The 11,905-nt window shown below is 48.2% G+C and overlaps 1 protein-coding gene across 3 annotated transcripts in view; it reads right to left on the reverse strand.

Moving 5' to 3' along the window:
- Positions 1 to 51: 51 nt before the first annotated feature.
- Positions 52 to 11,905, reverse strand: part of fam222ba (family with sequence similarity 222 member Ba) — a 28,635-nt gene continuing 16,781 nt past the window's right edge. For all 3 annotated transcript variants that reach the window (XM_031856962.1, XM_031856961.1, XM_031856963.1), the window contains 2 exons: positions 9,689 to 9,816; positions 52 to 4,292 (listed from right to left, as the gene is read on the reverse strand). In XM_031856962.1, the coding sequence (XP_031712822.1) occupies positions 2,563 to 4,292; positions 9,689 to 9,770 (1,812 nt within the window). In that variant the 5' untranslated portion in view covers positions 9,771 to 9,816 and the 3' untranslated portion in view covers positions 52 to 2,562. The remainder of the gene's footprint in view (positions 4,293 to 9,688; positions 9,817 to 11,905) is intronic.

Genomic DNA, 11,905 nt, shown 5'->3' on the forward strand with positions numbered 1-11,905 from the left:
AAAATCCTTCATGGAGTAATACTGATTACGAAGGTGCTGATCCTGCCCTCCCGCCGCGTGCCCTTTATACAAGTCCCATTTTCATCACAGCCAGACAAGCTAAATCTACTGCAGCCAGATAGTCCTGTGGATTTCACAGCTTGCTTTGTCTACCCTACTTCCCTTTTCCATTTGGCAGAGGCAGGCTCTGATAAATGGCATGAAAGCACCGCAATTGGTGCAACAATCGCCACCTTCAGCACTAGCTGTCTCGGTTACAAATTACATGTGGTTTAAGGCGGGCCTTTTGGACCGCTGTAAGGCTGTTTATGCAAGACACAAATCTGTGAATAGCAACCTACCCGAACTGTCAGACAGCATGAGCTCGTGCAGAATGAAGGGGGCAGGAGAAAAAGAGCACACCTGTAGTCGGCGTCAGTTTAAATCAGTGTTGCAGATAATCCACACAAACGGGTCAGACTCATTTCAAAGCATAAATTAGAACTTTATTTTATTATTACAATATTACAAAAAGAGTAGCACAACTCTCACGCTCTTGCCTCTTATCTGTCGTACAGAATGACACAAAAGAAAGGCTTGTGGACCTTCTTCCATTTCACAGCAACAAGAAACAAAGAAGGAAATGAAAATTAAATAACAAGCAAATCAAGTATTATAAATAGTCACAACTGCAAACTGAAGCTTTGAAACTGGGGGGGAAAAAAGAAGTTAAAGCTCAGTAACTACACATTGCTAAAATATATAATTACAAAATATTACTCCTTTTCTTGCTTTCCATTATAAAGAATCCCTAAGGAATTGCTCTGTCTATTCAACAAAACCTCAATAAAATAAAATAAAGAGAAACTAAAATAATAATAATTGCTGTTTCTGCGTATACTCACCATCCGCTTTCTCCTTATTATTTGGGGTTTTCATTAAAACCATGCTCTTTTTCAAGGGAAGTCCAAGGACCAAACACTTAAGGCTTTTTAAGGGCTGTTGGGGAGTTAGGTGAACAAAACATGAGCGCCATTGTGTTTATACACACGCGCACTATCTCTCTCTCTCTCTCTCACACACACACACACACACACACACACACACACACACACACACACACACACACACACACACACACACACACACACACACACACACACACCGTTAAATCTACCCACTTCAGCAGGCAACACTCACACACACACACACACACAATCGTGAACGTTTAAAGTTACGAGTAGGTAAGCCAGTGTACAATAAAATAAACAATGCATTTGCTGTTTCACTTTAAACTTAAAAGTCAGTTTTGTTCACTTCCAAGTGATCTTGCAAGTGATCAATTTGGTCTTTTCAAGCAGACTTCACATCAGAATCAGTAGCAACTACACATAACTTAAATTCACTTAGGTTCCTGCTGTTAGGGTCAAAACTCTTGTCGAGGCTCGTTGTTCCAGTCGTCATCATTTCTTCGACCCTGGAGTTTTGTCCTCGTAACCCACCTTTCCCCCTCAATAACTGCAAAACAAATCATCTCAACATTCAAGTAATACATTTGTCATGGTTACAAAAAAACGATCGGAAAAAGGAAACAAACACGAAATGGCACATCTTCATAACAGTGTGTCCTCGTTAACATGACTTTGGCCATTTTAAAGTCTGAGAGCTGATCTTCCGTGACTTCTTCTGCACTAATCATTTCACAAGCTTTTTGCCAAACCTTCCTGGCATTGACAAAAAGGTTTGTTTGTTTTTTTTTTAAAACACCTGAATTCATTGCAGCATTTTCAGCAGGACAGAGCATCATCGCCTTTACAACATACTTGCTCCCTGCTGGATCATGACTATGTACAAAACAACCTGATTACATGCTCCCTTAACTGACAGAGAGGAATCACTCTTGAATAGTCCTATGATACAAATAAATAATTACATTTCAAAAGAATAAAACCATGTGCATACCGCAAGATTTTCTAACAGTACTCTAGTCTCCAGTGTCTGGTGGCTTTGCACTGAGATACGATTATTACTCTCTTCTGTCCCCAAATGACTGTTTAATCTTGAAGTTACTACGAGGTTGGAGAGTTAACACCAACATGAAAATGGCTCAGACTAGTTACTAGTCTGAGCCAAAAATTCCTGACATGACCCTGTAAAAAAAAAAAAAAAAAAAAAAAAAAAAGCATCCATCAGTAGATGATGTTGGGATCCATCTGCTGTTCCTCTTTCTTACATGCATAAGAAAATGTTACGGATAGATCTGAAGTAGGAATAACACAGGATCTGTTTGGATCCAGGCACACAGATAGAGGAAGGAGGGAATGACACACACAGTACAGATGTGTATACACACGCACATGAAAAAGTTCCCTAAAGTGCCAGGTAAAAGCACTCATTAACAAAATAAAAGTAGCAATTGATCACTTGCAAGATTTATAAAAAGAACCAAAAAAAAAAAAACCTACTGCTCTTCATTAAATATATTAATTTACCCTCTTTAACATAAGGTGTTTTGAAGTTATCAATTTAGTTGTATTCATGTGTTTCCTTTCTTAAGACTAAACAAAGGGGTTTTGATAACTCTTATCTGTACCCTGGGTGCTGGATGAGAGCGGTTCTGCCATCTCCGACCTCTGGACCAACCCTGCTCAGAGGAGGCCTGTGCATCTTGCCCATCAACGCTAGATTCTGATCGCGGAAGTAGGGACTCTGGAAGTCCCCACCCAAGTAATCTGCCGCTTGCATCAGATTAGTCTGGGCTGAGGAAGAGGAGGTGCAGGAGCTCGTTCCTAGCCTGTAATGTGGGGCCCCGGGGGGCCCACAGTCTAGTGTGGCGCACCCCCCTGGGCCCGCACCGTGGAATGGCATGGCTATGTCCTGAGACCCGGAGCTGTCACTGTTGGGTGTGGGTAGGATGCTGCTGTTCCAAATGTGGGACTGGAAGTAGTGACCATTGGTGTAGTGGGCCATGGGGCCGGACATGCCGTTGTTAACAGGGGGGGAGGGGGTGGGCCTCTCTACGGGAGGTTTCAGTGTGTAAGGCTGACCCACACACACCTCTGCAGGGTAGCCCATGCCCTTAAAATGGAAGGCGGGGTCCCTGGAAGGCTGCTTGCAGAGGTGGGTCCCACCGTTCTGAATGTGGGGCAAGTGACCCAACTGGTGCTGATTCCAAGAGCGCATGTTCTGCTGCTGTGGGTTATGTTGTAGCTGTTGCTGCTGCTGATTCTGCTGTTGATGCAGATGCTGCTGCTGCAGGTGGTGGTGGTGGTGCTGCTGCTGCTTGAGATCGGTGTGGTTGGAAGGCAAGTGGTTCATAATAGCCCCGCCGTGTGGCGGGTGAGCTCCCACCGGGGCGGTGGCTGTCTCTTGAGCACCGATAATGCAGTTGGGCGGGGGAAAGCCAGGGGTGGCAGGGTTGCTGTGCATGGACACCCTGGAGCAGGCGCTGATGAGCAGGTTGCGACTGATTGGGCTGGGGTTGGCGATCTGGCCCTCGCACATGGAGGTGACTCCCGCGCCTTGGGCCCGAGCTTGACAGAACTGGTTGATCTGATGCACGATGGTGCTCAGGTCAGCCTGGTGGCCCTGGTGCAGCCCAGTGACCATGGAGAGGGGAATGGTTGAGGTAGAGACGGTAACATTAGGCGGTGCGTCGCCATCTGGCAGCTTTCTGCTCCCCTGCAGGCTAGGTGGTGGCTGCTGCTGAAGGTGCTGCTGCTGAAGCATGACGGTAGGGGGCCCCTGTGGGTGGCCAAGGGCCGGGTGCTGAGACAGAGTCTGGAGTCGGGGTGGGCCCTGAGGGTGCTGGGCCATGTGGGGAGGGTGTCTGAGGCTCTGGGTGTGACCCTGCTGTTGCTGGAGGGGCATCTGTAGAGTCTGAGGTGGGTCCTGTGGTTGAAGGGGTACGCTCTGCTGGAGCCGGGGGAGGTTCTGCAGAGGTGGGTGGTGGTGGTTTAAAGTGCTGGTCGAGGCCACTTGGTAGGGTCCGCTGGGGGCGTTCATGATGACTTCGGAGTGCAGGCAAGCCCGGCTGCCGTCAAAATCTTTTAGGACGCCTTTGACTGTGGGCACCTTGATGATGGCGAGGAGGCCCGTCTTGGCAATGGCCTGAGAGGAAGGGTAAGGGCTGTAGCGCTGGCCCGACGTATCCAGCCCGTTGACTGTACGGCGCACGTGGTTCCGCTGGGGTACCTTGACGCTGTTGGGGAAGATCTTGATGGTGAGGGGGTTGTTGGCAACCTTCTTAGCAAAAGCATCCAATTCTGCAGGGGTCGGAAACGGAGCGGATCTCATCCTTTGCGTGGTGTCCCCTGGGGTGTAGGACAGGACAGGTCAGAGCAGAGACAGAAAGCAAGAAGAGGAGAATTGGGGGGGGGATGAAGAGAGTGGGGAGGGAGGCACAGAAAGAGACAACTTAATCCAGGTGGAAGTGTACATGGCACAAAAGAGCACGTCGGTTGTAATCTGAGCAGCTGAGAGGACAGCGCTCTCATATTCCATACCTCGCTGTTTTTTTCCTAAATCCCTCACAGCTCCCGTCTCACGAGGCCAAAGAGAGATTTCCAATCTCATCCTCAGCTGAATTATTGCGACCGACACATTTCCCAGTCTAAAATCCAATTTCGCGGTGGTGTATATGACTTTGAGGTCAGGGGCTTTTAGTGGCCTTAATTGACGCAGCATCCGGGCAAACAATAAGTAGGCATCTGAGGGCGGGAAGGGTGGGGGGGGGGCTGCGTTGCTTGCTCCTGAATCACAAACTAAACAAAGAATAAAAGAGGCAGTGACGGTCCCCTGTGTCTGCTTTGGGGAGAAGGAAAGAAAGAGATCGACGCAGAGAGCGGAGCTCCATGACAGCAGACAAGTAATCAGACACAGCAGCAGCGTCTCTGATCTGCAGGAACACCTCCCAGGCCTCAGCTCGCAGACATTCGTTACACCTGCTAAGCACTGTGGCTAAATTTAACAATGCCGATGTGACAATGTGAACACGATTATGTGCCGGTGCATGTGTGAGCGCGAGGGTGCGGTTTCCACTTATGAGCCTGTTTAAAAATGTGCGACAGGATCGTGCAGGTGTCGGCTAACGGGCGTGATTGCATGTTTCCATTTAACGCAGTGTGCTCACCGCCACTTGCTTTACTAAGACAAGAAAAGTCAGTGATAATAAGGAATGACAGAAGTAAGCAGGGAGAGGAGCCTGTCTCCATCACCTCGGCCCTGCCAGTCTGACCTACTTACGCCACAGCTTTCGGACTGATGGACATGAGCTGGACTGATCTATGAGAAGGATTACTGGTCTGTCGTAACTGTCCTTCATTTAACTTACTATCATTATTTCTGAGGAGGGGACTTCTGTTCAGGTAAAAATAGACGTCACCGGTACAGCATACAGGCTACTTATTCTCTCTGTTGAAATGTCTCAATTGCTGGCAGAGGTCCGCGGTTTCATGGTTCCCGTGGCCGTTATGCTCAGTCTCACAGCAGGCAGGCTGGGCTTGAGGGACGAGGCACAGAGCTGAACTGCGAGCTAAGACGCGGCGGCACCGGGAGCCGTGCCAACTGGCTAATTAATTCCTGCTTCATTTGTGAACAGGAGACAATGGGAGGCGATGTGCGGGGGCCGGATCGGGGCGGCACACAGGGGGGCCGCTGTGACCAAGTGCTCGGCCTGCTGATGGCGGCCTCATTAATGCAGGGGTACGGGCCAAGGAGCTGGAGCTCGACACCCGCCATCGCCGAGGCCTAGTGTCTGAATAAACGCCAGGGTAAGCAAACACAGAGAAATGAACACTCGGACACAAAGCTGGCTGAGGATGGACATCGCCCGTCAAACACAGGTATTGATGGATGGAAATCGGAAAAAGCTGACTGAATAAATACAAAGGCAACGGGTTACATTTAGTACACAGTAAATACCATTTAAAGCAATACAACTACACTTTGATGAATGTAACTTGTTTGCTATCAGTACTCAAGATATATCTAGAGATTGTGAGATTCTGGCACAGCCTCCTTTGTTTGCAACTGTTGTCAAAAGCTCATGTCAATGTCGCTGCTGAAAGGGTTTTAAGTAGGTGGGAAGATAGAACCATCAGCTGTTGCAATGAATAAAACATCTTTTATCATCATTTCCTGGGAATAAGACTCTTGTGGATCAAACCAGGGTTGTGGACAGTGTGAACAAATGTTAAAAGACCACGGCAACTTCAAGTGTAACATCATCTCTCAGGGTTCGCTCCGTGTTCGGAGAGGAGCAGACAAGCGGCGCGAGGATACAAGGGTGCATACTGAGCCGACGTGGAAAAGTGGAGTCGGGGGTAAATAATGCAAAGACTGATCCAAACACTTAGAAGTGACAGACAACAACTTTTAGCTTCTCTAAATGTTTCTAATCGGGGTCAGACCGTAACGATTAAGTCCTGTTCACATGATCTAAATAATATAATATAGCAAATAATGTAATATAACAACCTGAAATTAATTATACCTAAATATAAATGTTTGTGCAGTTTCATATTCATATTTAGGGGACTTAGACAATGTTGGAAATATAGCGTTGACTGGCTTTTACATTAAGAGAAAACATCTGCAGCGAGCATGTAACTGTGTACGGTTTGCCACCGGCACTTGTGTAATGAGTTTTATACTTAAGTTGTAAGACTCAGGCAAGTGGCAAAGAAAGCAATGTCAATGTCTGGAAACTGACCAATCCATTAAATTGGAAAAGGGATTACACATTGTTAACAAAGCTTAGGCAGGCATTTTGAGATAAAAAAAGCAAATCAGAATGAAGGGTTTAGCAGAACTGCTGTAAAAATGTGGAGTGAAATCGGTAAATTGCTGTTGAGAGTAGTTTTCCCCAAACAGTGGATAAAATCTACCTCTTGCTGTTTACGACTGTTTAAGGGTCCTGGCAGCTGTTGATTGTGTGTTCTAGTAAGCAAGCGGAGCTTATTAGCATCTCAACCTTAACCTGAAACCTGGATTAGTTGAACAGCTTAAAAGTATCAAGGGAGGATTAATGAGGATATGAGTGAAGTTTGTAGGCGGCTGCGAGCATATCATCTCTCAGATCTCCAACTAAGCACCCAAGGAGAGAACAGGGAGAAAAGAGGCCAGTCTAGCCGTGCGTTAATTACCCCGTTGCAAGCTAGCTAGCTGGAACACAAGTGCACAGTCAGCAGGCACTAATTAGGGTTTCTTTTATTCAAACTACTGTTTTTATTGAACAAGGTTTAAGCAGCAGGAGGGCAGGGGCTCGTGCTGCTGCAAATTGCGATTTTCACACAAGAGCAGGAAATTAGGTCTGAAGCTTCGGCATCTAAATTAGACATGCGAGTTTGGCTTCCCGCATGAAGCCCCCTCCTTACAATTTTTACAGACAGTTGAGCAAAGCCTCCCATGCTGATAGATCAAGAACTTTGAAAAAAAAAAAAAAAAAAAAAAAAAAAAAAAATGTGATTAGGAGAGGAAGAAAAAATGGCTGCTTTTGATCTCAGTGGGGATCGAGATGTGAAAAATCCGCCAAGTGGCCCAGCTGTACTCACTGTTTGTTCTGCCTGTAAGAAGCAAAGGGCCACTTTGTGGCGCTTGAGTTGTCCGGCCTGGAGTACGAGCCGTTTCCTTTGTGACCCACAACTGTCTCTTTGCGTACCTAATCTACTCCTCTGACAGCCTTTATGTTTCAAGGCCATCATCTGTTCACAGCCAATCCCTGATGATAAATAGAGCAGGTGCTGTGGCCCTCGCCTCTGACAGCGACCCCGCAAAGCTCGTAACTTTAAATGACTCTCCGTGTGCACAGATTCACCTGCAGGAGAGGAGGCAGCCTGGCGATCTGGGGCTCTTGGTGAACATACGAGTCAGCATCCGAGTAGCTAAAAGTATACGGTAGACGAATGGGAACACAAATTGGAGTTAATTATGTGAACCCTCCATCTGAGCCTCTTTTTTTTTCCTGTGGGAACTCGTCAGAGTATTGAATAGAGATTTAAAGCGACAACTAGTCTATGAATTTCACCTAAAAGCAGCCGAGCACATGGAGTTAAGCTGCCAAATTATCCGCCATGCTGGGTAAACGATGGGGCTCTGCAGAGACAAGGAGTCCCGAGGGCAGCCGGGAGGGAGACGGGCCGAGTGTGACCTGAAGGTTGAGGCCCGATTCTGGCTGCGCGTGGCAGCAAATGGGGAACTCAAAGCTCAAACCGTGGACATCCAGAAGGTGTTCTGGTGCTGGATCGTAGGCAGCATGAGAGGCGACTTCAGAGTGTACAGATTTCTTTTTTCTAAGGCACTTTGATAATAAATGACTTAGCCTAAAATGAAAAACAGCTCCACTGCTTTTGATGTAACACCATGTCTGTTAATGATACTTTGAAGAGCGGATGAAAAGGAAAAGCGTTATATGAGAATGACGAGGAGGAGGGGAAAAAAAACATAGATTGAAATTACACTTCGAGGACCGTTCGTGTGCTCCATCACCGAAATGGATTACAGCGTTGGGCAGGAAAACAAATTGAACTCTGGTTGCGCCTCGTGCTCCGATGTGTCACACAAAGGGAGAGCAGAGACTCGGTGTAGCTGATGGCTGCACTATGTCACAAGCCTGCTTGAGTGAGGCAACAGACGCTGGCACTTAGCAGACTCCCTCACACTTGCTGATCTCCTGGGGGTTGGCTGATTACTGTGATTCTGAAATTATAGTCTTGATGAGCTGGAGCATTTTACAACAACAACAACAACAAAAAACAAAAAAAAAAGCTGCTGCAGAAATGGGGTCAAGCCGGAGCCGAGTTCCCCCCCTCTTAGATAAACAGGCAGGAAGAAAAGGAGATGTAGATGTTTTATGATGGAATAAATAAAGCCGATCAGCTGGAGGGGACATAGCTATCGTCTAGGAAGTGATTGACTTTTGGGTTTACGTAAAAAGCTTGAGAGAAAAACAATGATGGTTGAGATTTGAATGCTTTTAAAAATGTGGTAAATGACCGAAACAATGTCAGTTCAAAATGTGTTTAGGGTGAAAAAACAAGGAACTACGGACAAAACTGACTAAAATTTTTTTTCCATTCATCAGTGTGTCATACTTGAATCTCAAGAGCCGGTTAGCGACCGCGCCTCACACTGTAAAGAGCCCCAATTTGTCAGCAACCGAGTTGTGAAAATTCAAAACACATTGAATGAACTGGGCCAGCTCTGACTCGTCTGCCGTTAAACCGGGGAAGCAGATTGCTTCTTAAATTCACTCTCATTACAAGATCATCAGGGCAAAACCACTCAGCCGCAATCTGTCTGCCAGTCTGACAGAGACCGACTCTTCCTGATGGCGTGAAAGCATCCGAGACGGCCGAGTCCAACGCTCGAACGTGGCGATTGGAGCCGCGGCACGCACACAGGGGCCGCACGGACGTGGCAGACGGATCCTTCAGGGGCGACGAGGGAGGGAAAGGGGACCCGGCTCTCTGTTCATCAGCAAATTAACGGCGCAGCGCATCCTAATTTCCCCTTGAAGACAGATCTATGGTGCCTAAATGTCCCCTCTCTCTTCCTGGTTTTAACACTGAGCTGCAGAAGAGAAGCAAGCCAGGGTTTGGCATGGGCATCTAACGCTGGGCGGGCAGCAGGATTGTAACAGCTTGGTTTGTTGTGTGGGATGGTGGTGGTAGTTAATAGTGTGTGTGTGTGTGTTCCCCGAGATACTTACATTTCTGATGTCCAGTGTTCATCTGCGTGTGGGGGAGAAGCTGGAGGGGGAGGTCACCTGGCCCTGGCAGACAGGCCAGCATTTCACAGAGACACTAATGCAACATGGGACACACACTTCTCCTCACACTGCAGAGAGAGAGAAAGGGAGAGAGAGGGGGAGAGAAGGAGAGGTCAGCAGTCAGACATAACTGCAAGGCAGCACATGGTGCGTGGTGATACTGAGGCTGGGTCCAGACTAATAGAACTCTGTGGCCGATCCCCGGAGGCAGAGGGCTGAAGGAGACGTGGTTACCTTTCAATTAGAAACTGATTCACACCTGGAGCATCAGGTAAGGTGACATTTGATGCCAATAACAACTTCAATTAAACATCAAACAGCTGAAGTGAAACGGGCAGACTGGGCCTGAGGGGCAGGCAGCTTTAAATCAACTCAGTCTCTCCTCGTCCTCGTCCTCGTCCTCCTCCTCCATGTTAGTCAGCCAGTTGGACCCTGCTACCTGCGCTTTACCTCTCTGCCTCCACCAGACCATGGTGGAGGAAATTAATGACTCCTGTACACTGGAAAAGAACACACTCGAGAGGCCTGGCGCTGACAAGTTAGTGAGTCTCTGATCGATTCTGAAGTCCTCTGGACCTCAAAGAGGCCTTTATTTTGGGGACATTAAACAATGGAGCCGCCTCCGAAAAAATGCCTGCCACTTTGTGCAATAACCTGATGTAATAGAGAGGGAGAAAACGTTAGCCACGCTCAACTTGGCTGACTTCTGTATTCCAAAACAGCGCAGATGCTTGCTTAATCAGCACTGAAGAACAGTCGGGGAGCAAATTAAGTCTACAGGGTCCGCGCCCTCCCCTTTCGCTGCGTGGCATCAGAGGAGGGCGGCGAGTGTGCACAGACAAACAGCGTCTATGAGAGCGGCAATTACCCACAAAACAACCTTGGCGTGCCTGTCTGCCGTGGGGTGATGGCTTAAAAGTGTCTTCCCCCCCTGCAGGGAGAAGAGACAAGTGGAAGAAAGAGTGACAAAGCGAGAGAGAAAGGTGGAAAGGGAGAAAGACGGGTGCTGAGGTGGCGGCGGGGGGGCTGAACTTGCTTTAAAAAGCAGGAGCTCAAAAAGGTCAGGATGACAGCTCATTTAAATCCTCCCAGCGAGAGGAGGGAAGAAAAAAAAAAAAGCCTTAATGAAGCTGCCAGTTCTACACAGATACCTGTGAGCGTTGCACCTTGGGGTGCTGCTGGGCGGCAGGGGGGGGGGGGGGGGGGGGGGGAGAAAGGGGGGGAGAGGGGGGGGGGGACTGGTAGGGTGGCGATATGAGGGATTTGTGGGTGTTTCGTGGCACTGATGCTGTATCACCCTTCCTGTTGCCCAGCCCCCCCCCCGCTTTCTGATTTACAGCCTGGACCGCCATATGGCAGCAATCCCTGCCCTCGATTCAGCGCGTCACCATGCATTAACTTTAATTGGCCTGATATGTTATTCTTTTCCCTCGGCCTTGGAAGGATTTTTAGGTACGCTGCGCCTCGATGTGAGCAGGCAGGATTTCCAGCGCGCTCTCATTTATCAGCGTGCCAAGATTCCACACAAAGATAACAGCAATCTCTTTGACAACAGGCAGGTTTGGGGTGGAGAGAAACTAAATATCAAATGGTGGCAAGAGACTGAAATGATGTGGGGGGTGAAAAAAAAAAAAAACACACACACACACACACACACACACACACACACACACACACCAGCATAAGCTGTCAGTGCATTTGTTATAAGAACACACACATCAACGCACTACGGGCATAAAAAAAACCAGCCAACAGGCCATCAGCCCGCCCCCTTCCTGCCTCCCCACAGCGCCCCTGAATGTCAGAAAGCTGTGCAGTGGGGAGTGCAGCGGCAAAGGTCAGCCTATGGTAATGCCCCAGCTGACAATCTGCTTCACGGAGGAGAGCAGGGGGAGATGAAACCCAGCAGACAGAGGCCTGACGACTACCGACTCGCCTATCAGCACCGCTGCCACAGCGACTTCAAATAAACATCACACGCCAAACGCTGGCACTTCCTACAAAGGCACCTGCCCTCACAGAGGCTGTTTTCCAACAAACAGACTCTCTGTATCAGCAGCGGGATTGACTACACCTGATAGACCGTCAAGTCCAGACGGAGACTGAGGCTGTAATCGGCACGTGACTGGCTGGGCCGGTAGCTACTGTTGGGTCCTG

Source organism: Anarrhichthys ocellatus, unplaced genomic scaffold (genome assembly GCF_004355925.1).
Source record: "Anarrhichthys ocellatus isolate YVR2014 unplaced genomic scaffold, GSC_Weel_1.0 scaffold18, whole genome shotgun sequence".
Lineage (NCBI taxonomy): Eukaryota > Metazoa > Chordata > Actinopteri > Perciformes > Anarhichadidae > Anarrhichthys > Anarrhichthys ocellatus.